At 48.6% G+C, this 26,585-nt stretch overlaps 2 protein-coding genes across 2 annotated transcripts in view; one reads left to right on the top strand and one right to left on the bottom strand.

The window, feature by feature from the left end:
* Positions 1-26,585, top strand: part of FHIP1B (FHF complex subunit HOOK interacting protein 1B) — a 620,510-nt gene that overhangs the window by 542,966 nt on the left and 50,959 nt on the right. The gene's annotated exons all lie outside the window — the stretch shown is intronic.
* CNGA4 (cyclic nucleotide gated channel subunit alpha 4) lies at positions 14,839-25,094 on the bottom strand (the record flags this gene model as incomplete). Its single annotated transcript, XM_042459932.1, has 3 exons — positions 14,839-15,242; positions 17,998-18,996; positions 24,968-25,094. Coding segments are annotated over 3 exons (1,530 nt in total), but the record flags the coding sequence as incomplete, so codon positions are not given.

Here is a 26,585-nt window from a genome sequence, read left to right as displayed (position 1 = left end):
CAGTTAGGGCTTGGGCTCAAGGACGTCCTTGGCAATGGGGTGCATTGCCTTGGTGGGACAGATTGGGGAGGGGCAGATGCTAAAAACCACCTGTATTGTCAGTCCCTCAGCATCTGCCCTGCAAAGAGCTGCTCTTTGGTACTCCAAGCAATCCAGGGTACATCTGGATCAAGCACAGGGAGGAGCTCTTCTTCAGATCTCTTTCCCCTCCTCCCTTGAAACATTGCAATGTGATTCTAGGCTGCATCAATTGGAATATAGTAGTTTCTACTACATCAAGGGAAGCGATAGTACCACTGTATTCTGCTTTGGTCAGGCCTCACTGGAATACTGGCCCAGTACATACTGCCAAAATGCAGCAGTCTGGGGCCGATTTTAGGATTTGGGATTGCAGAGCAACCACATGGTTCTGAGCTCTACCACACGGCAGTGGCGGTGCCATCATGGCGTGGTCCTGTCCACATGGGGTCCACCATGATGATGCAAGCACGATGTTGTGTCCGCAGGTTACGACGCCACGCTTGCGTCATCAAAGTGCAACAGTGTGCCAATGGTGCACTCATGGTATCTGCTGCACACACCAAAAAAGAACCCGCTTTTAGCGGAGGGAGGCTGCGTGTTTTGGCTGCTGCGGCATCCCTCAGCAGCAAAAATGGGCGCTTCCAGTCTGCACTTTCGGGGCGGTCTGCTGAGCCCCACTTTGTCCATTTCTGGGCACTAGAATTCAGAAAAATGATGATGAGAAGCTGGAGCATGTCCAAAGAAGAGCAACCAAAATGCTGAAGGATCTGGAAACCATACTTTATGAGGAGCCAGTTAGGGAGCTGGGTATGTTTAGCCTGGAGAAAAGAAGGCTAAGAGGTGATATGAGAGCCCTGTTTAAATATTTGAAGGGATGTCATACTGAGGAGGGAGCAAGCTTGTTTTTGCTCCAGAGATAGGACACAGAGCATGGTTTCAAGCTACAGAAAAGAGATGCCACCTCAATCTGAGGAAGAGCTTCATGAGGGCAAGATCTTTGTCAATGAGAGGCTGCGCCAGGAATGTGGTGTCTTAATAATAATAATAATATAATAATAATAATAATAATAGGATTTATTTTTATGCCGCCCAATCACTGGGAATCCGGGCGCTTACAACAGAGGGATAATAGACGGTTCCCTGCCCTCAGGCTTACAATTAAAAACAGGACACAAAAGGAGAAGGGAATGGTGAGGGGGAAGGGGATCAGGTCCAGCATGTTCTCTCCCTCTGAGGTCTGGACCAAGGCAGATGGACTGGAGGGAGGGCTTGGCTTCTTGGAGCTAGCCTGCCTTTCTCTCCCTCAAGATGGTGGCTGAAGGGAGGGCTTGTCTTCTTCCAGGCAGGTCTCTTGGAGCTAGCCTGCCTCTCTCCCCCTCAAGATGGAGGATGAAGGGAGGGCTTGGGTGGAGTCTTCCTGCATGGCAGAATGGGGTTGGATTGGATGGCCCTTTGGAGTCCCTTCAACTTTAGGATTTTCTGTGTTCCTTCAAGGGGGTTGGAGCCTGCTCAGAAGACCCACAACTATGCATTTTGCCCTGCTTTTCTGAGGATGCAAGGGAGCAAAAATAATCCTCCTCTGTGCTTGTCTTGGGGTAACCTGTTGTGGGGAGGAAGATGCATCTAAAAATGCATAATGCAAGGCTTCCCCCTTCAGAATGTATGCAAACTTTCAGTTCTGCTGTCTCAAGCACTTTCCCTGGAGATGCCTTTGATCAGCAGAGAAGGGTGGAGAGGCATGAGTGAAGCTCATAGAATCCTAGAGTTGGAAGGTACCTCCAAGGACCATCCAATCCAACCCATTAGCGTCAAAAGGGGAGGTGTGGGGGTGCGAGGGTGCAGGGGGTGCAGACCGGTGACACCCGGTTAGTGTCCCCAGTCCCTGCCCCACACGGGTTTACTTTAGAGTAAAGCCACATGGACCAGGGATGGGAGTGCACATTCCAACCCCCTTCTGCCATGTAGGAAAACACAACCCGATCCCTCCCTGGGACAGGTGGCCATCCAGCATCTTTTTTAAAACCTCCATATATATATATATATATGCCACCACTTTCTGAGGCAACAGCATTTTCCACTGTTAAACAGTCCTTAGTGTCCTGAGGTTCTTCCTAATGTTGAGGCGGAATCTCTTTCCTGTAGTTTGCATCCATTGCCCTGTCTCCTATTCTCTGGAGCATCAGAAAACAAGCTTGCTCCCTCCTCAATGTGACATCTCTTCAAATATTAAAACAGGGCCATCATATCAGCTCTTAACCTTCTCTTCTCCAGGCTAAACATCCCCAGCTCCCTAAGTCTCTCCTCATAAGACATGGTTTCCAGATCCTTCACCATTTTAATTGCCCTCCTTTGGACACATTCCAGCTTCTGAATATCCTTTATGAATTGTGGTGCCGAGAACTGGACATAGAATTATTCCAGGTGAGGCATGACCAAAGCAGAACAGAATGGCACTATGACTTCCCTTGATCAAGATACTATACTTCTATTGATGCAACCTTGAATCACATTGGCCTTTTTAGCTGCTGCATCACACTGTTGACTCATGTTCAACTTGTGGTGTACTAGGACTCCTAGATCTCTTTCACACAAATAAGTCTCCTTAAGTCAGGTGTCCCCCATCCTATATCTATGCATCTCAGTTTTCACCCTAAGTGTAGTACCACATCCTTCTTGGTGATGTCCAGAAGTAGACACAGGATCCCAGGTGAGGTCTGACCAAAGCAGACTAGAATCTGACTATTACTTCCCTCAATCAAGGAAGGTTTGCCCTTGCCTTCCTCCAAGGCTGAGAGGGTGTTAGTGTCAGTCTCCCTCCTTGAGGGCTGGCAATCTGTCAGGCGTGGAACATGGCTCCTTTGCCCGCTGCTTGGCCTCCCTGTTCTCACCCCCCCCCCCCCCCCCCCCCCCCCCCCCCGCTAGGCTTCCCCATTTCGGCTGGATGATCATTAGGAAGGAGGCAGGAGAAGGAGCTGGGCACTCTTGCCCAGAATTAACAAGGCGGCTGCCTCCAAAGCTCTGCCTCACTGAACAAAGCCAACCCCGGTGGGAGGCCATGGCCTCTTGCTTGGCAGGCCTGCAGATTTCTGCAGGTGCGGCTCCTGTCATCACACTTCCAGGCTGTGGACTCGGGAGGAAAGTTGCATTGGCACCCCACACACATAGACTTCTGCAAAATGGCTCAAGGAATGGGGACTTTGCCCTGACCACTGGCTGTCCTACTCTGCAGGGAGCCAAGGAGCGAGGGGGCATTAAAGGAGAGCAGGCAGATGAGGGGATGTCAGGATGGATGGGAAGGGTGTCCATAAAAGAGTCATGGCAGAGCGAGAGATGCACCCTGCAACAGGCAAAGTGCTGGCAGGGCTTCCTCAGGAGACCTAAGGAGTGCCGGGTTGTTCTACACCTGCATCAGCTGGAGTATTGAAACTGAGTCCCACTTTCCCATGCAAAGCAGGCTCAGGGTTGTGAGGGACACTGCAGGACTGGGTCAGCCAGAAAAAACAGCAGAAGCAGAAGACATTACAAACCATCCTGGGCATAAAATGCTGTTTGAAAACACTGAAATTCTGGACCATGCCAACAACTATCAGGTCAGAATGCAGAAGGGAAGCCATTGAAATCCACAAACACCTGGATAACTTTAACTAGAAAGAAGGAACCCTGAAAGTAAACAGTGTCTGGCTGCCAGTCCTGAAAAACAGCAAATTCAGACCCAGCAAATGCCAATAAGAACACCCAGCAGACAACGGATCTCTTATTAAAGAAACACAATTCAACAACAGAACAAGACACCCATTAACATGGAAATTGCTCCTCCCAACCCAGGGTCACGCAGAGTGTATGTGTCTGTATGTATGTATGTATGTACACACACACACACACACACACACACACACACACACACTAATCTCTTCCACGCCAGCATTCTCTGAAGATGCCCTCCACAGATACTCTGGAGAAATGTCAGGAATAAACTCTTCTAGACCATGGCCACGCAGCCCGAAAAACCCACAAAAAACTATGCATGCCGGCCATAAAAGCCTTCGACTTCACACTCAGGGTTGCTGCTGCTGTTTTGTGTCCTCAAATCATTTCCAACTTATGGCAACCCTATCACAAGATTTCCTTGGCAAGAGTTGTTCAGAGGAGGTTTGCCATTGCCATCCTCTGTGACTTGCCCAAGGTCAACCAGTGCATTCCATGGTAGAACAGGGATGTGAACTTTGGTCTCCAGAGTCATTGTCCAATGCTTAAACCACTATGCCACATTGGAGTAGAGAGAGGCATAAGAGGTGAGGAAACACCCAATATTAAAACAACAGGAGGTTCAACTGGGGCCACACACTCCCCACCAGGAAGAAAGAGATAAAACAGCATCCACTGAATGGAAGCCAACCTGGGCCCAAGAAGGTCATCAAATCATAGAATCATAGAGTTGGAAGAGATCACAAGGGCCATCCAGTCCAACCCCATCCTGCCATGCAGGAACTCTCAATCCAAGCATCCCTGAATGATGGCCATCCAGCCTCTGTTTAAAGACCTCCAAAGAAGGAGACTCCACCATACTCCATCTGTTGGGGATGCTTGGATTGAGAGTTCCTGCATGGCAGAATGGGGTTGGCTGGATGGCCCTTGGGAGTCTATGATTCGATGAAAATGCTGAACAGATGGTGTGAGTGGAGTGAAGCTCAGTGGGAAGAGAAAGGAGAGGCTCCAGGATTTTTAAAAACAAAAATCACATTTCAAATTTCAAAGTTTAATTTCAAATTAATTTTTAAAAATTTATTTTTTAAAAAAATCACATTTTTCACTTCAACCTCATGAAACTATGTATATGTAAATACATTTATTCTGTGTGTATGATACCATAATTTAAAGGTATATGTTTAATTTTCCTAATTGTTTCTATCACAACTATTACCCTTACAGTCAGTGATATAGATGGGAATGATGATTTATGAGTAAATTAGTACAAAAAACAAGTACTAAGGATTCTGTATGGGTGTGATACTGGAGGAGGTCAGTGGGGATGTATGTCGCCTTGCGTTACCGCACCGGGTGACACCAACCTTAGTGACGCCACTGCCATGCGTAATGCAAGAGAGAGGGCTAATGTGCAGACCTGACCCCTGTTCCTGTGTGTGGAGGGCAAAGTCTACCCCACCCCAAAAGCCCAGGAGGACCTGGCCTGGTCTGGAGGAGGCTTTGCTTTGCGTTGCTTTGGTCCAGTCCCTCCCGGCCATTGGACTAGGGCTGTGTGCTGTCCAGCTGAGCCCTGAGCTGGGCTCCCTGCCTGCTTTGCCCACAGGCTCACTTTGCAGCTGCTCCGTCACCATGTTTGGGGGCAGGTCAAGTCCCAGAAGCCTCCTCGTTCCCCATACGCACTCAGCATCCCCATCGGCTGGGTCTGTGGGGCTCAGAGAGGCCCCACCCGAGCCAGCCTAATCCCAGGCTGTGAACAGGACCATCAAGACAGCTGTGCCTTTGAGCATGCAAGGAGTGCTTTTTCCCACCGGGTCTGTGTTACCCTTCTCATATTTGATACCAAGTTAATATTAAAAGGGATGCTAAGGTGGGTAGCCAGAGGCACCCCCAATGCAGAGATTTGGCCATACAGTATTTGGAAATTCAGTTGGGTGTGAGCCCAGGAGGAAGCAACAGCACCATGGCAAAGAGGTCACCCCCAAACATCAGCCTAATCCCTTTTGCTATGGAGGGCGATGCTGGGAGTCTGACCTGAGAAAGTGCAAACAGACAAAGGGCTTTTCCCAAGCAGCAGCAGCAGCAGCAGGAGTTTTGCCTTGTTTGAGATATTCAACCCAAACATTGTCCAAACATTTCCTCAATCTCACGACCGTTTGTCTCTCCTGGGAGCCACATTTAGCAGTCAGATAATCCATTCATTCCGGAATATGATTTTGGGTAAGAGAACTCAAAGGCCATCCAGTCCAACTCCATTCTGCCATGCAGGAATACACCATCCAAGCACCCCTGACAGATGGCTATCCAGCCTCTCTTTTAAAACCTCCAAAGAAGAAAGCTCCACCAGAGTCTTCACTGCTGAACAGCTCTTACTGTCTGGAAGTTCTTCCTAATGTTGAAGTGGAATCTCTTTTCCTGTAGTTTGAACCCATTGCTCCGTGTCCTGTTTTTTGGGGCAGCAGAAAACAAGCTTGCTCCATCCTCAGTATGACAGTCCTTCAAATAAAATGCATGTTGGCCTGGAAGGCCCTTGTGGTCTCTTCCAACTCTATGATTCTATGAAAGAGGTAGCTGTGTTGCCATTCAGTAAATTCAAACAAAAATCCACCAAATATTGATACCTTTATTGGCTGACTGAAATGCGCAATATACTTATTGCAAGCTTTTGAAGCTCCACTGGCTTCTCCATCAGGCCAAGGTGTTACATCCCAAAAAGGAGAAAAATTGGAGATGTTAGTCAGATGCCTGCATTTTGTTGCTTCTCTCCTTAGTTAAAATGGTACTTTAGCAGGTTGCTAAATTTCTTTTCAGGAAATCTATAGTTCATTTGCATCTCAACAGGGGCTCCTCTTTTGCAGACTCCTTCATAGGGCTATCATATCACCTCTTAACCTTCTCTTCTCCAGGCTAAACATACTCAGCTCCCTAAGTCTTTCCTCATAAGGCATGGTTTCCAGTTTGGTTGCCCGTCCTTTGGACATACTCCAGCTTGTCCACATCCTTTTTGAATTGTGTTGCCCAGAACTGCACACAATATTATTCCAGGTGAGGCCTGACCAAAGAAGAATAGAGTGGCACTGTGGCTTCCCTTGATCTAGATATTATACTGTGTGTGTGTGTGTGTGTGTGTGTGTAGTCACTACTTACACACTAGCAATTTGGATCTAGTCTGAAGCAGGACAGACCCTCAGTTCAACCTCTACAAGATCCCTCAAAAAGCCGTCCGTCCCACTTGCCTCTGCAGCCATGGACTCCCCTCCATTCTGGCTGCCCCTCAGTTGGAGCCAAGCTTTAGGATCAGTACAGTATTCTCATTAGCAAGGCCTCCGCTATTCCCCTTCCTCCCCCCGCTTTGCTTCATTAGTCCTTGTATGCTTGTGCGTCTGTGAATGCATGCGTGCGTTGATTCTTTTATTAATAAACCTACACAACCTATTTCGAGTTGCCTCTGGAGTGCTGTGTGATTTGGAACTGATATACACATGGAAAAGATCCCAGGCTGAATGTCGCCCCAGCCAAAGGTATAATTTAATTCAGCTAAATTAATTCCCCTATTAAATATGATTTGTGGGTGCCTTCCTGGGACCATAGAAGTTTGGGTAATAGTCTTCTTGCACTTTGGAGAGTAGGGACCAGTCTTCCCATCTTTGTCTTGCTCTCTTGGCTCCTGCAACCTGTTTTCTTGCAGCATATGGGGCTGGGCAGCACTGCATTGGGAGGGGGGTGCTCTGGGGTTTTTTTGGGGGGGGGGAGATCCAGAAATTCCTCAGATTATCCTCCCCCCCCCCCCCGGGGGTCTTTTTCCCCCCCCCCCCCCCCCCCACTGGTTCCCACCATGTAAAGGTCTAAGAAGAAAGGACTAGACCTCACCCCAGACCCTGCACCCCTCTCTGTCTGGAAGAAGAAAGAAAATAAAGGTTTGAGGACACCAGGCCTGTCTGACACCCCCATCCCCCCCCCCCACTTGCTCAGGCTCCCTTACAGATTTATTGAAATTCCAAGTGCCTGGTAAGTAAATAAAAGTAAATGGATTTCCTGTAGCAACTCACAAGCACATAACTTGATTTCTCCAAGTAAGAAGCCTGGAAGCTTTCCAGCAGAGAAACTTGGCAGGGTAGAATCATAGTACCATAAAGTTAGAAGAGAGAGACCCCAAGGGCCATCCTAGTCCAGCCCTATTCTGCCATGCAGGAACTCTCCATCAAAGCATCCTGGACAGATGGCCATCCAGCCTCTGCTTAAAGGCCTCCAAAGGAGACTCCGCTACTCTCCGAGGGAGAGTCTTCCACTGTTGAATGGCTCTTACTGTCAAAAAGTTCCTCCTAATGTTAAGGTAGAAGCTCTTTCCCTGTAGCTTCCATCCATTGCTCCATTGTGTCATATTCTCTGGATCAGCAGAAAACAAGCTTGCTCCCTCTTCAAAGTGACAGCTTGATGAGACAATTGAAAATTAGCAGGGGACTAGCACCCAGAAAGAAAGAACATTAGAGGAAGGAGACCCCAGGAAGCCTCCTTCTCCAATGACTGCACTAGCTGGGGATGATAGGAGATGTGTTGGGATATAGCAACTTCGCATGCTGAGATCCTCTAGTAATGCATGTCTATGGTATTTTATTGCTTACTAACAACCCCTCCTCATTGCCCCCCCTCATTTCCTGTTTACCTAAAGAGAGCACACCTAACCTTTTGTCCCTGAAGAAGAAGGAGAATTGCCATTACTTACTTACTTACCAAACTCCTTGCCTTTGTCCAGAGTGATGGACGCATGCTGAGGGAGCATCTTTCCTAAGATGCACGCAGACTACCTTTTCTACTTCATATTTCTTGCAACATCTCTTCATACACATGATTTTGTAAGTAAACTTGTTTATTTTTCACTTCAACCAAGTGACTGTGTTTTTATTGGGGACACGTGGGCTGGGAGAGAAAAGTGGAGCTAGTGAGTTTTCCTGCTCAGCCTTATATTCCGCCGTGTGTACTCTGCTAGTGAGATTAAACAATCTTGCTTGCTTTCCTAAGTTTCTAACGAACCTCAAGAAAGAACTACATTTCCCAACAAGATGTAGTCCAAGGAATACAGTTATAATTATTTGCTTATGCCTCTGAATGAGAGACCTGCCTTATCAAGTCTTGCAAACTCAGAGCAGCAACTAGGGCTCCCTGGATGGAGCCAAGTCCCACTTGTCACGGTGTATTCACTCACCTGGGAACCTGTGTCCAGCTCTGGGCATCAAGAGGGATGTGGAAAGCTGGAGCACATCCAATAGCAATAGCAATAACATTTCTATACCGGTTCTATACTGCCTCTCAGTGCACTTAAGCACTCCCTACGCGGTTTACAAAGTCTAAGCTAATTGCCCCCAACAATCCTGGGGACTCATTTTAGCGATCTCCTCGGAAGGATGCAAGCCTGAGTCGAGCTTCAGCCCTTTTCCTAATATTGAACTCGCAACCTTATGGTTCATGAGTGAGTGGCTGCAGTACAGGCCTTTAAGCACTGGCCACCGGACTGGTGGGCAACCAGAGGAGGGCAACCCAAATGGTGAAGGGTCTGGAAACCACCAAGACCTCTGAGGAGAGGCTTAGGAAGCAGAATGTGTTTAGCCTGGAGAAGGAAAGGTTAAGAGGTGATATGATAGCCCTGTTTTAGTACTTGAAGGTGTGTCATATTGAGGATGGAGCAAGCTTGTTTTCTGATGCTCCAGAGAATAGGACATGGAACAATGGAGTAAATCTATAGAACAAGAGGTGTGATGTTTCCCTGGGGCAAAAATCCATTGGCAAGACTCTTCAGGACCATTGTCTGTTACCCCTCTTTTTTGGTTTACATGGGAACCAATGACAGTGCCAGGAATATCTGGATATGTTTTGCCTGGAGAAGAGAAGGTTAAGAGGGGACGTGATAGCCCTGTTTAAGTATTTGAAGGGATGCAATATTGAGGCGGGAGCAAGCTTGTTTTCTGATGCTCCAGAGAATAAGACACAATGGAGCAATGGATGCAAGCTACAGGAAAAGAGATTCCACCTTAACATTAAGAAGAACTTCATGACGATAAGCGCTAATCGATAGTGAAAAACGCTGCTGCCTTGGAGGCTGGTGGAGCCTCCTTCTTTGGAGGTTTTGAAAAGAGGCTGGATGGTCATCTGTCACAGGAAGGGCTTGGATTGTGGGGGTCTTCCTGAATGGCAGAAGAGGGTTCGACTGGATGGCTCTTGAGGTATCTTCTAACTCTATGATTCTATGACCATGTTGTCTCATGATGTATGCAAAGCACGACAACCTCCATTTAGTTGTCTTGGCTGAGATACTTCTGGCTGAGCTACAGCGAATTGCACACACACACACACACACACACACACACACACACAAAGGCTGCAAAGCACACCACAACAATAGGAATCCACAAAGAAGCCACAAGAAGCAAGTACATTTTGATACTGCTTATCAGTGCACTTAAGCAATCCCTAAGCGGTTTACAATATGCAAGCCAATTGCTTGCAACAAGCTGGATACTCATTTTAGTGACCTATAGAAGGATAGAAGGCTGAGTGGACCTTGGAGCCCTGCTTGAGGATTGAACTCACAACCTTGTGGCTGCAATATAGGCATTTAACCACTGCGTCACCAGGGCTCCCAAATAGGGAGGTAAAATACACTGTTGTGTAGAGATTTAGCAACTGACACACACTCAAAGTAACCATAGAATCATAGAATCATAGAGTTGGAAGATACCGCAAGGGCCATCCAGTCCAACCCCCTTCTGCCATGCAGGAACTCTCAATCAAAGCATCCTCAGCAGATGACCATACAGCCTCTGTTTAAAGACCTCCAAGCAAGGAGACTCCACCAAAATCTCTGAGGAAGGAGTGTGTTTCACTGTGAAACAGCCCTTACTATCAGGAAGTTCCTCCTAATGATGAGGTGGAATCTCTTTTTTTGGAGCTTGCGTCCATTGTTCTGTGTTTTAGTCTCTGGAGCAGCAGAAAAAAAGCTTGCTCCATCCTCATAGAATCATAGAGTTGGAAGAGACCACAAAGGCCATGCAGTCCAACCCCATTCTGCCATGCAGGAACTCTCCATCAAAGCATCCCCGACAGATGGCCATCCAGCCTCTGTTTAAAGACCTCCAGGGAAGGAGACTCCACTAAACTGATAGCATATAGACTGCAATTCCAGACACCTATGCAGTAAAAAGCCAAATAGGTCAACAGGAAAAATACTCACTATGCCAGCAAGGAACACTTTTTGTTCAATTTGTATGCAACTGTGCATATTTTAGTAACCTGGTGCAGGTGTTGGGATGCCCTGTATCTGGGGGAAGGCTGCCTCGTCTCCCAGTCTGTTTGCCTTCCATGTCACCTTGGCTGGACTGGGAAGGCCACCAGTCAGAATATGGAGGTGCATGGGTACCCTTCCCAGTCGTCTCTAGTCCTTCTCAGCCTGCAAAGGGGTGCTGGGAGTGGGTTCCCCATTGCATATGCCCACCTCCACAGCAACAGGAGCACTCACAAGCCTCTCAAGGGCCAGGGACTTGTGGCTCAGACCACTGCTGAACCAGGCTCTGCTGGTGCCATCAGGAACAAGACATGCGCTACCCATTGGCAGCATAGAAATGAACATCCCCACTGGCATCCTGTGGGAGTGATGAGTGATGAGCCCTGCTGAGCTGCCAGTGCATCTCTGCCAGCTTTCTTGGGGAAAGCTGATGCGACAGGGTGGGTCTCCTCTGACAGGGGTTTTCTGCCATCTGTGCCACTCTGGAATCATCAGATTGGCATGGATGACTGCCCAGCAGTCAAAGCAGGAGCCAGGAGTCCTGATCCCTTGCCCCTGTCTTTGATTGTCCTCAGAAGCCACCCACTGTTTTCTTCTTCTGAGGGCTTCTCATCCCAGCTTCCCAAGAGTGTCTGTAACAAAACAGCCACATTTCCTGAAGTGCACCCAGTCCCATTTTGGGAGAAAGGTGGGATCTACTGCCTTCACCAAGACCCCAGGGACAGTGCACTCCCCCAAAGGCCCAGTCCGCCTGTAATAGCTCCCCCAAAGGCCTCTCTTGCTGTGATGCCCCCCTCTTGAAACCCCTTCCACACCACCCTTCCTCTTCTCCTTCTCTGTTGGCATTGGCCTTCCTCCACTGCTCCCTCTTCGCCACCTCTCCTGCCATTGCATTTTGGAAGTGCCAACCCAGCCACCCACCTAGTGGCATCATTACAGTTGGTTTTACCCAGTACAAACTGCCCTGCCCTCCCCCTGGCTGGCCGCTCGCCCAATGCCCACCCAGACCTTTGCTATCAGGGGCAGCTCCATGGTCTCCAGAGGGTCCATTCAAGGTCTGGCACAGCTGCTGGCTGAGTGAGAAAGGGAGGTGATGCCCTTTCTTACTTGCCCAGCAGCTGCACCAGTCCCACCAGGGAGACCACCCCATCAGGTGTACAACCCCCTTTGAGATGTCACCCAGTGCAGTCCACACCCCTCACAACCTCTGCACCATTACCACCGGCCATGTCCAAGTGAGATGCTTGCAAACCAGGGCCGCATTCCCACTATGATTTAAAGTGAATTGCTGATCGGGTTATATGACCGTCGTTCCCATTTGAAACTGGTTTGGATCCCACTGTGATCAGTTTTAATTGCGATGAAGTGAGGCAAATGCAAAAAACCCCGCTCTTTCCTGATGCTAGTTCTTTGGTGGTTCTTTTGAAAAAAATCAATACCAGAGCATGTTCAACAAGTGGGAACGACGGATCTGAATTGCATTGTTCTGGAAGAGAGGGACTGATGGAAGAGGGGTACTTACTATCCTTCCTCAGTTTTTGTAGATCCACCATCCCCCCCGCAAACACTGCCTTTGTGCTTCTGATGTGACTGATGGGCGCATGATCTTTTGAAAAAATAAAATTGATAGAAGATTTGATTCATTGATTTTGCAACTACTTGCAATCAGTGAGGCTGGTAGTTGCAAAATCAATGAACCGAATCTTCTATTAATTTAAAAAAAATATATAGTTCCCAAGCCGGTCTGCCCGGGCTGCCACTTATTTGGCTGATGACGCACAGATGATTGACATGCATTTTGAAGCAGCGCAAACTAGTGGGGATGACAACTGTGTCAAAAAAGTAGCGATTACAAGGGGATCCGCTTTCATAGTGGGAACGTTGGACCTTTTGGAATTGATTTACCAACACTGAGTGAAGGTGAATTGCAAACCGGTTTAATGTAAGTGGGAATGAGCCCCAGGACTTCTGATCTCTGTCTCACCCTCAGCTGAACCAGGATGAACCTCTACACAACCTCCCCTTGCCTTTTAGCTGCTTCTCCAGCTCCAGGGCATAGGTCCTGATCCATGCTTGCATGACTCAGGGGAGGACTTTTGAAGCTAAGAGGGATCCACCCTTTCTTTCTCCCATTTGCTTCTTTCCCAGCTTTCCTGGCTCACAGAAAGATGCCAGCTGCCAGGCAAACACACAATTCCTACCACTGCCACCTTAGTATGGTTTGACTTTTGTCTGTATTTGTTTGAGGGCAAAGGTGGGATACAAATGAATCTCCACCATCAGCAATAACAATGATGTACTTAAAAGAGGCAGCAGTTTGCAGCACATCCATTCTTTAGAAAAGCAGTTTGTCAAGTGTAACTTAGCCGAAAGGGCCCTTCTGCCACAGAAGAGCAGCCCCAGCTGCATGGAAGAGGATCAGATCCAGCCTATCCTGTTGGCCCATACTGGGAGCTGGAGCACCTGGTAGATTAGAGATGTCTATCTGTCCAGATTTGGGGGGAAGCCATGATGAAAATGTCAATGGCCTCTTCCTTCTGGAGAGGGAAGAGGGTATCCATTGGAATTCCAGAAGGGTGGTTGCAAGACACAGGGGGTGGGAAGCAGGCCCCCAACTTTGCTTGCTCCCCTTTCTTTCATACCCATCTGTCCCTGTATGAGGTGGTCTTCCTCCAAGAGACCAAAGGAATATGTGAGAGAGAAGAACTGGTGCCCAGAGGAAGGCACCTAGGAGAAGCATCTGCCCCACAAGAGTGGCACCAAGATGTCCACATCTTCTGGGACCAGAACCAGCCAGACCCTGACTGAGGGTGAGCAGCTGCTTAGGAACAACCCCCCCCCGAAATACAGCTATAACTTGGAAGAAAGGGAGGAAGAGAGATGGGCCCACCATGGAAACTGGGTGCCCCTCATTTCCTCTGGGGTGGCAAAGTGTGGGCACTGGGGGCTGGCAAGACACAATGTCCCTACTCCTCCTTGCACCTTCTGATTATATATTCCTGCCAGAGTAGGATCCTCTTTTTTTGAATGGGGCAGCCTTCTGTCTCATCTTTGTTCGGGTTACTGCCACATTGATATATGCAGGTGGGTTTCCCAGCACTGGCACCCAAGAGAATCCTGCTTCCCATCAGGTCTAAGAAAGAACCCATCAATGCCATGGGTCTTTCTGCTGGGCATCTGGGTCTCTCTCTTTCTCTTTCTCTCTGGCACACATGCATGGATGGATGGGCACATAGGTAAGCTCTCCTTGCTGCCTTAATTAATGCATTCCTGAGTGATGGAGGGGGAAGACTGTGTGCATATATGGAAGGGGGGGGGGTCATCCTCCTTCTGCCATCCCCTTTGGCATCACCTTCTTGATTGAGCCCATTATAAACACATCACTGGAGGTGCAGCTTGAGAGTGGGCACTGCATCCTCAACGGCCTTTCTGGATCTCTCTGGGGGAGTCTCAGAACAGGTTCCCTTCACTCTGGATCAGGACATAAGGCTAAAACCAAGAGGTGACTGGCTCCATAACCAGCAGAGAAGGCTCTGGCTGCCCCTGGTTGGAAGAGAGCCTGGCTCTCTTGATCCAACAGAGTCAAAACAGCTGGGAGGGCTCCAAGAAGGTCATTTAGACCAGCCCCAAACCTACACCAATGTGGAGAAAGAGGAGTGGGAAGGATAATATTTACACCTAGGAACCTCACAGGCCAGGAGGATGGCTTTTGGTCTGCACACAAGAGGACCGGCCACCTCCTTGTGTGGAGGAGGAGGTGGCCTTCTTTGCTGCAGGGGCTCAGTCAGGGGACTTCAGAACTGGGGATGGTGAGGGTGCGGGGTGCAGCTGGAGGAGGCCTAAGGCTCAGTTGGGGTCCCTTCCTCTTCCTCTTCCGCCTCCCTCTCCTCCCCCAAGTCCCGCATCTGCCATTCCAGCTGCTCCAGTCGCAAGGCCAGCTTGAAGGCTCCAGACTCTAGCCCAGCCAGCAGACGGGCCAGCTTGGTTTGAAGGGCGTCCAGTCCATCCTCCAGGGCCGCCGTCCGGCGCTGCTCCTCCTGCTGCTGGGCAATTTCCGCAGCCTCAGCATTGACATCCAACTTGTCCATCTTGAGCAAGATCTCTCGGCCTTTGGCCTCCAGAGCTGCCTTGGCACTGGGGAACTCGGCCAACACCACCGCTAGGTCCTCCTTGGAGAGGCAGAAGAGGTCCGAGTAGCCAATGCTTCGGATGTTGGCTGTGCGGCGGTTGCCGGACCTGTTCCCTGGAAGATAGGAAAGAAGCAAGGGGACTTTAGGCTGGAACAAACAGGCCCTGACAGCCCAGGATGGCCAACACTGACCGGTATCTGCAACAGGGCTCCCCAGAGAGTCATTCAGGCATGATTCCCATTTCTTGACCTTCCCTGGGTTTGTTCCTTCCTGGTAGTCTTCCATCCAAGGACTGACCAGACCAGACCCAATTATGTTGTTGTTATGTGCCTTCATGTCATTTCCAACTTATGGGGTCCCTAAGGTGAATCTATCATGTGGTTTTCTTTGAAAGATTTGCGAAGGTCAGCCAGTGGGTTTCATGACTGAGCTGGGAATCAAACCCTGGTCTCCAGAGCCATAGTCCAACACTCATGCTGGCTCTGGACTTTCGAAATCAGGCATAGGAGTCTGCCCCAAACTTGGGGGTGGAAAGGGGCCAGAATCCAGGGGAGGAGTGGGGCAGAGCACAGAGTGCCCTGGGCCCAGAGTGGAGCAGAAGGGCACAAAGCAGACTCTGAGGAGCTGGGAAACCCTGGGTGAGACACAGCCCAGGAAGAGGAGCTGAGGGGGAGGACCACCTCCATGGTGTGTGTTGGGGAGGGGGGGAGTTGGTGGCCAGACAGGACATCCTCTCAGGCCCCAGATTCACCTGTGAGGTCTCTGTGATGATATGATAGCCCTGTTTAAATATTTGAAGGGATGTCAGATTGATGAGGGAGCAAGCTTGTTTTCTGCTGCTCCAGAGACTAGGACCCAGAGCAATGGATACAAGTTACAGGAAAAGAGATTCCAGCTCAACATTAGGAGGAACTTCCTGACAGTAAGGGCTGTTCGACAGTGGAACACACTCCCTCAATGGAGTGTAGTGGAGTCTCCTTCCTTAGAGGTTTTTAAACAGAGGCTGGATGGTTGTGTTTTGTTTTTTTTCATCGGCTAGAATTGTTTATGCAAAGTGTTGGAAAAGGAAGAGAGTCCCTTGCACTGAGGAATGGCTTTTAAAGCTATATGAGGCGTTAGAATTAGATAAACTAACTAGAAAGTTGAGAGATGAGAAATCTGATAAATTCTTAGAAGTTTGGAACAAAGCGATTAAATACCTAGAAAATGAATGAGGCCACCTGACTACAAAATGGATAAAGATTTGATTTATCCAGAATAAAAATTTGATATGGTGGTGATGCTTGATAGCCATCTGTCAATGGGGATGCTTTGATTGAGAGTTCCTGCATGGCAGAATGGGGTTGGACTGGATGGCCCTTGGGGTGTCTCCCAACTCTAGGATTCTATGATTTGAAGAGAACATTGCTTTCCTCTTGCCCTCTTTGTCATCCTCTAAAAGGGCTGGCACAAGAGGCCATGAGAGCAGGGGGTGCCCCAAGACATTTCCCTGGAAGATCCTCCACCTGGCCTCCCTGCTTTGCCCTCTTGGACCATCTGAGTTGACCCTGATCTGCCTCAGTTTTTTTTGCCTCCAGGCTCCTCAGGAAGGAAAAAGCTCTTGTGCAAACTTCCTTGCACCCTCTGGATGCTTTGGACTGTGACTCCCATCATCCCTCCCCACTGGTCATGCAGGCTGGGGATTTCTGGAGAGCCAAAGGTTCCCCAGGGCTGTTGCAGTAGCTCTTGCTGTTCTTGGTAGCGTGAGGCTGGCTCTCCAGCATAACCTGGCCAAGGATAACTTCTGCTGGACTGTGCCAAGGTGGCATTGGTCTCTGACAGAGAGAACCAGGTGGAAACATCTCCCCTCAGGTCCTGATCTTTAACCAAGTGGCCTCTGTTTGCAGCCACTCTGCAAGGACCACTCAGAACTGGGGCAGGGCATCCCCTTTACTCTCTCCCTGGCTGAAGGGCCACAATCCTGTGCTAAAGAGGAGCTGCCTCACATCCTCAGTGCTCAAGGGGATATCACACCTGTCGGGGAGGCCAGCATGGCTGCCCTTCCCACTATCATCACCACTGTTAATATTTCTACTTTCATCCTCGGTTTCAGCCCTCCAGATGTTGTTGGACTGTAGCTCCCATCCACCTTGGCCACCACAGCCCATGGTGAGGAGTTCCAACTCAACAACATCTGGGGAGCACATGACCTCCTTTGCCCACCAGATGTTACCACTGGCTGGAATTTTGGACCATCAGTGGTATGGAGTCCACCCTAGAATTTAGGAACTGGGGAGGCATAGTCTGATCGTGCGCCCTGCCCACAGCAGCGCCACTTTTGATAATGGTGCCTATGGGATCCTATCTTTGGCAATTTCATCCAGATGTTTTGTCTGTCTGTTCAGAACTGCTTTCGCAGTTCTTTGAACGGATGTTTAGCCTGCCTTTCAGGGTATTTACCCAACGGCTTTCCACAAAGTCAATAAATAACAGTAAACTGATTTCACATTTCTAAAGTAACTGAAGGGAAAACATACATGGACATAGATTAGGACTGCAGCCACTGGAAAGGAGGGGACTGTTTTAACTCACTGAACTGTGAAATTGTCCAGATAGGAAGTGAAAGGGGAGGAGGGTAAAGTGAGGCTGTAGATGTGGGTGAATTGGAGGGAGGGAAGGAAGGAAGGAAGGAAGGAAGGAAGGAAGGAAGGAAGGAAGGAAGGGTCAGTCTGGCCAGTCTGGCATGCAGAGACTGTCTTGGGTCCATTCTGAATCATTGGTGGGAGTCTCAGCCTCTCAGCCCTTCATTATTGCCCCAACTCTTGGGGTTCAGGCCAAGGGAGATGGGCCTGGCTGAGGAGAGCCCCATCCCCCCCCCAAATGGCTCACCCTTGATGTTGATGATGCTGATCTCGCCAAAGTAGAGCCCTTCCCCGAGGATGGCGTACTGAGTGACCCCATCATCGCCCACCACGGCCAGCTGCCCTTCTCGGATGAAGTACATCTCGTGGCCGATGTCGCCCTTCCGGCAGACATACTCGCCGGGCCCATAGACCTGGGGCTGGAGCTTCAGAACCAGCTCCTCCAGCAGGCTCTGCTCGCAGTGCTGGAAGATCTGGACCTTGCGGAGAGCAGGCAAATGGACGCTGACCGCCACCTGGGCCCGCAGGCGCCCGGGCAGGTGCTGCAGGATGAGGCCTTCGTTGGTTATCTTCTTGTTCATCTGGAGGTGCTGGTACCAGTTCACCACTCGGTGCTGGAGGCGGCGGGAAACCCGGTGGCTGTGCAGGTACTCCTTCACCAGGTCCTGGTCTGGGTAGAAGACAGCATTGGCCTGGTTCATGTTGGCCACCACTGAGATAATGCTGCCCATGATGGTGGCAAAGCCCATGACGGCCAGGAGAAAATCAGCAGACATGAAGAGGAACTCTACCTCTCGTTGGGGTGTCGGGGTGTCACCCACCGTGGTCAGGATGAGGGTGGAGATGTAGAAGCTGTACAGGTACTGGCGCCGGAGCCTTTCAAAACCTGGGATGCTGGCATTGGGGTAGACCCACTCGTCCGTCCCATAACCAATCCACCCTGAGAGGGCAAAGTAGAGGCAGCTGTTCCAATGGATGGTGATGAAGATGTAGAGCATGAGCTTGGCGATCCGGAAAGAGTTGGGGTGGGCCGTGCGCGTCTCGATCCGGTCGAAGGCCTCGAAGAGACGGGGGGTCCGCAGGAAGCGGTTGGCCCGCACCCCCACCGGCACCCCCATCCCCACCAACAAGTACAGCAGGTCTGTCGGGAACACCGAGGCGAGATCCCACAGGAAGATGGAGGAGAGCCGGTAGTGATGGGAGATCTGGGAACGGTCCCAGACCAGGACCCCTTGTTCCAGGAATGCTGGAGGCCAGAAGCAGGGAGGGGAGGGAGATCAACACAAGGGCAAAAGATCAGCACAGGGGCAAAATACTAGATGGCCTTTAGGATACCCCTTGGCTTTTCTAGGACTCATGGCCAGCCCCATACCATAGGCAATCATTCCCCCTTCCTGATCCTTCTCTGCCTCACCTTTCCTGGGTCATTAGGGACTATGGAGAGCATAGAAGCATAGAACCATTGAATTGGAAAAGACCCCGGGGCCATCCAATCCAGTTCCCTTGTGCCATGCATGCATACACAGAATCTTAGAGTAGGAATCCTAAGGGGCCATCCAGCCTTATTCCCTTGTGCCATGCAGGGACACACAATAAAAGCCCTCCCTGTAACAGAGGGCCATCCAGGTTCTGTTTAAAAACCTCCAAAGGAGACTCTATCACACTCCGAGGAAGTGTGCGACTATCAAACAGCTCTTAATGTCAGGAAGTTCTTCCTAAGATTAGGTGGAATCTCTTTTCCTATAGTTTGGATCCATTGCTCTGTGTCCTTGAGCAGCAGAAAACAAGCTTGCTCCATCCTCAGCGTGACACCCCTTCAAATACTTAAACAGGGCTATCATATATCACCTCTTCACTGTCTCTTCTCCAGGCTAAACATCCCCAGCTTCCTATCTCTCATAGGATTTTATGGTTTCCAGTCCTTTCACCATTTTGGCTGCCCTCCTTTGAACACCCTCCAGCTTGTCCACATCCTTCTTGAATTGTCGTGCCCAGAACTGCTCAATATTCCAGGTATTCAGCCCCCTATTCTTTCATTCAAGTAATTGACAAAGATGTTGAATAACAAACTGGGCTGAGGACAGAACTCCACTGGACGTCACACTGGTCACTTCTCTCCAGGAAGAAGAAGAGGAGCCATTGCTGAGCACCCTTTGGGTTCAGCCGATCAACCAATTACAAATCCATCTAACAGTTGCATTGTCTAGCCCACATTTTACTAGCTTGTTTGAAAAATTGTGGTGCATGATGGTGATGATGGTGATAATGATGATGGGATGCCTGCAAGGCCACCCACCCACCGCAATTCAAATGGTACCTATGCCTGCGCTGTGGGCACTTCCCACCTGGTGCCCCTTTCACCTATAATTAGCCAAGTGGCACAGGGTGCAGACAGACCTTGCAAAGGACAAGGCCAGGCAGCAACCTAGAGTCTGTTGGCTGCCCCGCTCAGCTTTCTCTCTAGTGACCCCCATTGCCTGCTACCCCCCAGTCCCTTCCAGTGGGCATCAGATGCCAGTGGATGCCTCCTGCCAGAAGAGAATGCAAAGGGAGACAGAGGAAGAGGGTAGGGAAGTGCTCTGGCCTTGCCTCTGGCATTTCAGAGAAAGAACAAAACCTTCTCAGGTTCAAGGACAGCTGAACCTTCCCAGCATCACAAGCAGGCACCTCTCCTCTCCTCCCTTTTCCTGGCACTGCCCTGGCTTTTGAGAAGAAGAAATCTCACACAAAATGGAGGTTCTCTGGTAAAAATATGGTCCAGGTGGGATGGTACTCTTTGCCCCTTTGCCTGTTGCCCACCTTCCCACTCACACCTGGCACAGCTCTGGCCTGATTGTGGGCAGGCTTCCTAAGAGACCCACTGCATTCTTCCTGGTGTGTGTGTGTGTGTGTGTGTGTGTGAGAGAGAGAGAGAGAGAGAGAGAGAGAGAGAGAGAGAGAGAGTGTTTTTGGCCTTGCACTAGGCACAAGTGAGCACACCTCAGTCTCAGAAGAAAGAGGGGTGCCCTTTCTGACCCCCAAACTCAACTGCCTCCCTTTTGCTGTCCTGTGCCCACTCAGCTCAGGGCCATGATCAAGCAGCGTCTATGGACTTAACACTCTTTAAATACATTTGTGTTGGTCCTTGTTTGGCTCTTTATTTACACTGAGAATCAGTGATTGCCATTTGGTTAATTACTAAGTATATAATTACTTGCGATGATCAGGTTCTGTTACCTGTTTATGTGAGAAAGGTATAATGCATACAGTATTGCATATGTGAGAAAGATATAATGCATATTGTATTTACAATATTGCATTTTGTATATATATTGTATATTAATTGATAGTTGGATACTGACACTATTTGTAAGTTGTCTTTTATGTAGGTTTGTCATAAAACGTACATCTTTTCTACATATTGTATCTCTATTAGTGGTGTGTCTTGTTATATACACTTATAGTTTATATGAACCATTACACTAGTAATATGACTACAGAGAGTAGCAATATAGAACTCACTGCATAATTAGTTTCAGACTTAAGGCTATGCCAGGATTGGTACTGTTTATACATTTATTGTCAGGTTGCTTTGTTGTTGCTTAGCATAGCCCACAACTCGATTGCCTTCCTTTTGCTGCCTCTGTGCCCAGTCAGATTAGGGCCGTCGGGTATGTGGTCTCCCTCTGTATATGGGACTCCGCTTTTTTGTCTACAAACCCTCCTCTCTATTCTTGTTCCAAAACAAAAATGCAGATCCCAGGACTTTTGATTGTGAATTCCTGCATGGCAGAAGGGGCTTGAACTGGATGGCCCTTGTGGTCTCTTCCAACTCTATGATTCCATCACCCTCCAGCTTTCATACACCTTCCGCCAAATTCATTATCCTTGTCTGATGAAGAGGACTGTGAGTTTCAAAAGCTGGTGCAATGGATTTTGCACCTTACCCTTGGCTGAATACAGCCATTCCCCGCCAGGCTTCATCTTGCAGGTCTGGGCACCCGCTGCCCTTCACTGAAAAGCCCCTTCTGGGGCTTTTGTGGCACCACTGCCCTGCCAACTTCATGCAGAACAATTGGGGTGTGTGGATGGGGTGGGAGTCCAAATGACCACCACCTTCCACCTGTTGCCCTTCTATGATCTCCTCCTGCTTCTTCCATCTAATGACAACCCCTTCACCTCTCTTCATGTTGCAACAGTTTGGCCTCATCCCCACTACATTTTAAAACAGTTTGCAAATCGGGTTAAGTGGTTTAAATGACCCTGGTTGGCACTTGAACTGAATTGCTGAAGCGATTCGGAGAGGGGAGCCATGTACTAGACCATTTAACCAGCGACTTTTTTATGCTGATTTTCCCTGTGTCGTTTTGGATAAATCAATTCCGCACAAGTGTGAACCAGATGCGGATTCGAATATTAATGTAATATAAAATTTTATTTATATCCTGCCTCTCTACCAAAGATAGAGTCGAAGAATCAAATCGAATCTCAGTGTGAACGAGATGCGGATCAGAATCGATTTACTATGACATGAAGTTGCCGGGTGGGGAAGCGGAAATTAACAACCTGTGTCCACCGCCCTTTGCCCCTCGTACGGAAGTACGTCAAGGCAATTCCATTGATGGACAGAGGGAGGGAAAACCCCGCTGAAAACTCTCCAAATTGAACCCATTCATTTGCCAATGTGAACCACAAATGGGTTATTTTGAGAGACTCCCGCAGGAAACGGTTTAAATTGAATTGATCATTCGTCAATGTGAACCACAAGTGGGTTATTTCATTTTATTTTACAGCAAGAAAATGAGATCGGGGCAAATGTCGTGTGAACCACACTCTGCTGCTGAACCGATCCATCAATTCAGATCACAAAGCAATTTATTTGTATGTGGGAATGAGGCCTTTGTTGTAGGTCCTCTATCCCTGCCAACCAGAGGGGGAAATAACCCACATGGCTGCTACGAGAGATGATGCTGACCAAGGTGAATCCTTATTTATTTATTTATTTATTTATTTATTTCGTTTTTATGCCCCCTTTCTCCAAGAAAGGGACCCAAGGTGACTCACAAGATAAAAGCACTTAAGGTGCCCTGAATGACCCCTGGCTTTGGGTTTGCCACTGAAGGGGCATCTTTCCTTCCATTAGCCAAGGCAGCTCTCTCCCCTGTCCAGTTTGGTCTTGTGGTGTTGGGGTGAAAAGGCTGCTCTGCCGTGGGGAGGGGGAGAGAGCCCATTTGTCCCCTCCAGCCCACATCTCAGGGGTCTCAAGGGCTCTCTGGGGACCCTTGTCTCCCACTCCTGCATCCTCAGGCCAACCTGAGCAGGACCCTGCAGGTGGGATGCTGCTGCCATCCAGTGGACAGCTATGGGACTACAAGTTGGAGCACGTCCAGAAGATACTGATTATCTGGAGCGTATCCAGAGGAAGGTGATCAAAAAGGGGAAAGGTCTTGAAACCAACAAGCCCTAGGAGTTTAGGCAGCTGGGCTATTTAAATACATGAAGGGATGTCATATTGAGGAGGGAACAAGCTTGTTTTCTGCTGCTCCAGAGACTAGGACCCAGAGCAATGCATGTAAACTGCAGGAAAAGAGATTCCACTTCAACATTAGGAGGAACCTCGTGACAGTAAGGGCTGTTCGACAGTGGAACACACTCCCTTGAGTCTTGTGGAGTCTCCTTCCCTGGAGGTCTTTAAGCAGAGGCTGGATGGCCATCTGTTGGGGATGCTTTGATTTGGATTTCCTGCATGGCAGAAGAGGGTTGGCCTGGATGGCCCTTGGGGTTTCTTCCAACTCTATGATTGTATGATTCTGAATCTATGATTCTATTCAGCCTGGAGAAGAGAAGGTTGAGAGGTGACAAGATAGTAGCCCTGTTTACATATTTTTAGGGGTGTCATAATAAGGATGACTAAAAAAAAATACAGTGGACCCTTGTTATCTGCTGGGCTTTGGTTTCAAGATCTCCCATGGATAACAAAATCCGTGAATGCTTAAGTCCCATTAAATATAATGACAAAATGCAAAATGGTGTCCCTTATACAAAATGGAAAATGAAGGCTTGATATTTGAAATTTATACTTTTTTTGAACATTTTCAAACCATGGATGCTTGAATCTGTGTATTAAATAATCTGTGTATAAGAAGGGTCGACTGTAGAGGGAATCATAGATTTGGAATAGACCCCAAGAAGCACCATCCGTCCAAGCCCCTTCTGCCATGCAGGAACTCACAATCAAAGCCCTCCCTGTGACAGATGGCCATCCAGGCTCTGCCTAAAGACCTCCAAGGAGGAAGACTCCACCACTCTCCAAGGCAGCAATGTATTCCACTGTCAAACAGCTGTTACCATCAGGAAATTCCTCCTAATGTTAAGGTGGAATCCCCTTTCCTGTAGTTTGCATCCATTGTTCCATGTTCTAGTCTCTGGAGCAGCAGAAAACAAGCTTGCTGCATCCTCAATGTGACACCCCTTCAAATACTTAAATAGGCCTGTCATATCACCTCTTAATCTTCTCTTCTCCAGGCTAAACATACCAACCTCCCTAAGTCTCTCCTTGTAGGGCTGTATGATTTCCAGACCTTTCACCATTTTGGTGGCCCTCCTTTGGACACGCTCCAATTTGTCAACATCCTTTTTGAATTGTGGGGCCCAGAACTGGACACAGTATTCCAAGTGAGGTCTGACATCAGCTTGTTGGATGGAGCAAGCTTGTCTTCTGCTGCTCCAGAGAACTGGGCACATTTGGCCTAGAGAAGGGAAGGTTAAGATGTGACATGACAGCCATGTTTAAATATTTGAAGGGGTGTCATATTGAGGAGGGAGCAACTCCAGATAATAGGACCCAGAACAATGGATGCAAACAACAGGAAAAGAGATTCCAGCTAAACATTTGGAAGAACTTCCTGACCATAAGAGTTGTTGGACAGTGGAATAGGCTACTGCCTTGGAGTGTAGTGGAGTCTCCTTTTTGGAGGTTTTTAAACAATGGACATCTGTCACAAGGAGGGTTTTGATTGTGTATTCTGCATGGCAGAAGGGGGTTGGACTGGATAGCCTTCGTGGTCCCTTCCAACTCTATGGTTCGATTATTCTACAGCCAGCCAGGTAGAGAGAAGGGAGGATGTATGAAGAACCCCTTTTACCTTGGAAGGGCAGCAAATTGGAGAGGGGAGTGAGGAGAGAAAGCACAGGCTATAAGCCCTTAAGGGTGTTTTAGATGCAGGGAGATCACTGACCGGTGTGGAAGCGCACCCCAATGTCCAACAGGTACAGCAGGTCAGAGAGGTAGTCCAGGGCCAGCCACACCAGCAAGTATTTCTGCTGGACATCTGGGAAGCAGGACCTGGAGAGGAAAAGGAGAAGGGAGGTAAGAGAGGGAGCATTTCAGTCTCCAAAAGGCTGTCCCTCCTCCTGGGTCCCTGGTGCAGAATCCAGGCTCACTCCCCAGCTGGGTCTTTCCAGCACATCTCAATCTTCCAGCTGTTCTTGTCTCTTTTTTCCTTGCCCCCAAATTCCTCCTCTTGCATTTCCTTCCCTGTGGTGGCCCCACCAGTCTGGAGATCTCTCCCAAGGGACAGCTGCCTGGCCCCAGTGCTTTCACCATTTCCTTCTTAACTTCCTCTCTGCTCTGGTACTGCATATTTATTTTATAGCTATGGGGTGGTAGTAAAGTGGACTACAGACAGGATTCCAGGATTCTATCCAGAACCCCTCTCGCTCTCCTTCTTTCCTCTTTCTTTTCTGGGGTTAAATAGATTTTCTAAAGAATTAAAGATTGATGCTTTTTAAATGAGGAGGAACTGGCAGAGGTCAGGGAGCCAAGTTAGTTCCGCTGGGACCTTGGAAGGCCCCATCCCAAAGGGAAAAATGATTCTTTTTCATACTCCATTTTTGGCTGCATTTTTGCCCTTCTATATCACTACAGGTCAAGGACGAAAGACCTAAGGTAGGTTTAATGCTGAACCTTAAGAAAACAAAAATGATGATCACAGAAGATCTGCATGAATTCATCCTAGATAATGAGAAAATTGAAATAGTCAAAAAATTCCAAACTTTGGATCAAATATTGATCAGAATGGCAACTGAAATCAAGAAGCTAGAAGAAGACTAGGACTGGGAAGGGCAGCTATTAAAGAGTTAGAAAAGGTACTACTGAACACTAAAGGGGGGGATTGTCTAAGCCACTGTATTCCCCATCGCCATCTACAGATGCAAGAGCTGGACAGTGAAGAAAACAGTTAGAAAGAAAATAATGTAAATCCATTGGAGATGTTACTGGAGAAGAGTGCTTAAGATCCCATGGATGGCCAAAAAGACAAACAAATGGATCCTTGAACATAGAATCGTAGAGTTGGAAAAGACCACTAGGGCCATCCAGTTCAACCCCCTTCTTCTGCCATGCAGGAAATCTAAATCAAAGCATCCCCATTGACAGATGGCCATCCAGCCTCTGCTTAAAGATCTCCAAAGAAGGAGACTCCACTACACTCCAAATAAGGAGGGTGTTCCACTGTCAAACAGCCCTTACTCTCAGAAAGTGCCTATTAATGTTGAGCTGGAATCCCTTTTCCTGTAGTTTGCATCCATTGTACCACGTTCTAGTCTCTGGAGCAGCAGAAAACAAGCTTGCTCCCTCCTCAATGTGACATCCCTTCAAATATTTAAACAGGGCTATCTTTTCACCTCTTTCCCAATTCTGTCATCCAAGTCATCGATAAGATGTTGAATTGTAGACTGGGCCCAGGACAAAGCCCCACTGGACACCCCACTGGTCACTTCTCTCCAGGAGGAAAAGGAGCCATTGTTGAGCATTCTTTGGGTTCATCCAGTCAACCAATGACAAATCCATGTAAC

This window comes from Sceloporus undulatus, chromosome 3 (genome assembly GCF_019175285.1).
Source record: "Sceloporus undulatus isolate JIND9_A2432 ecotype Alabama chromosome 3, SceUnd_v1.1, whole genome shotgun sequence".
NCBI lineage: Eukaryota > Metazoa > Chordata > Lepidosauria > Squamata > Phrynosomatidae > Sceloporus > Sceloporus undulatus.
The sequence above is the reverse complement of the archived record's forward strand: the minus strand, read 5'-3'. Positions and strand labels throughout refer to the sequence as shown.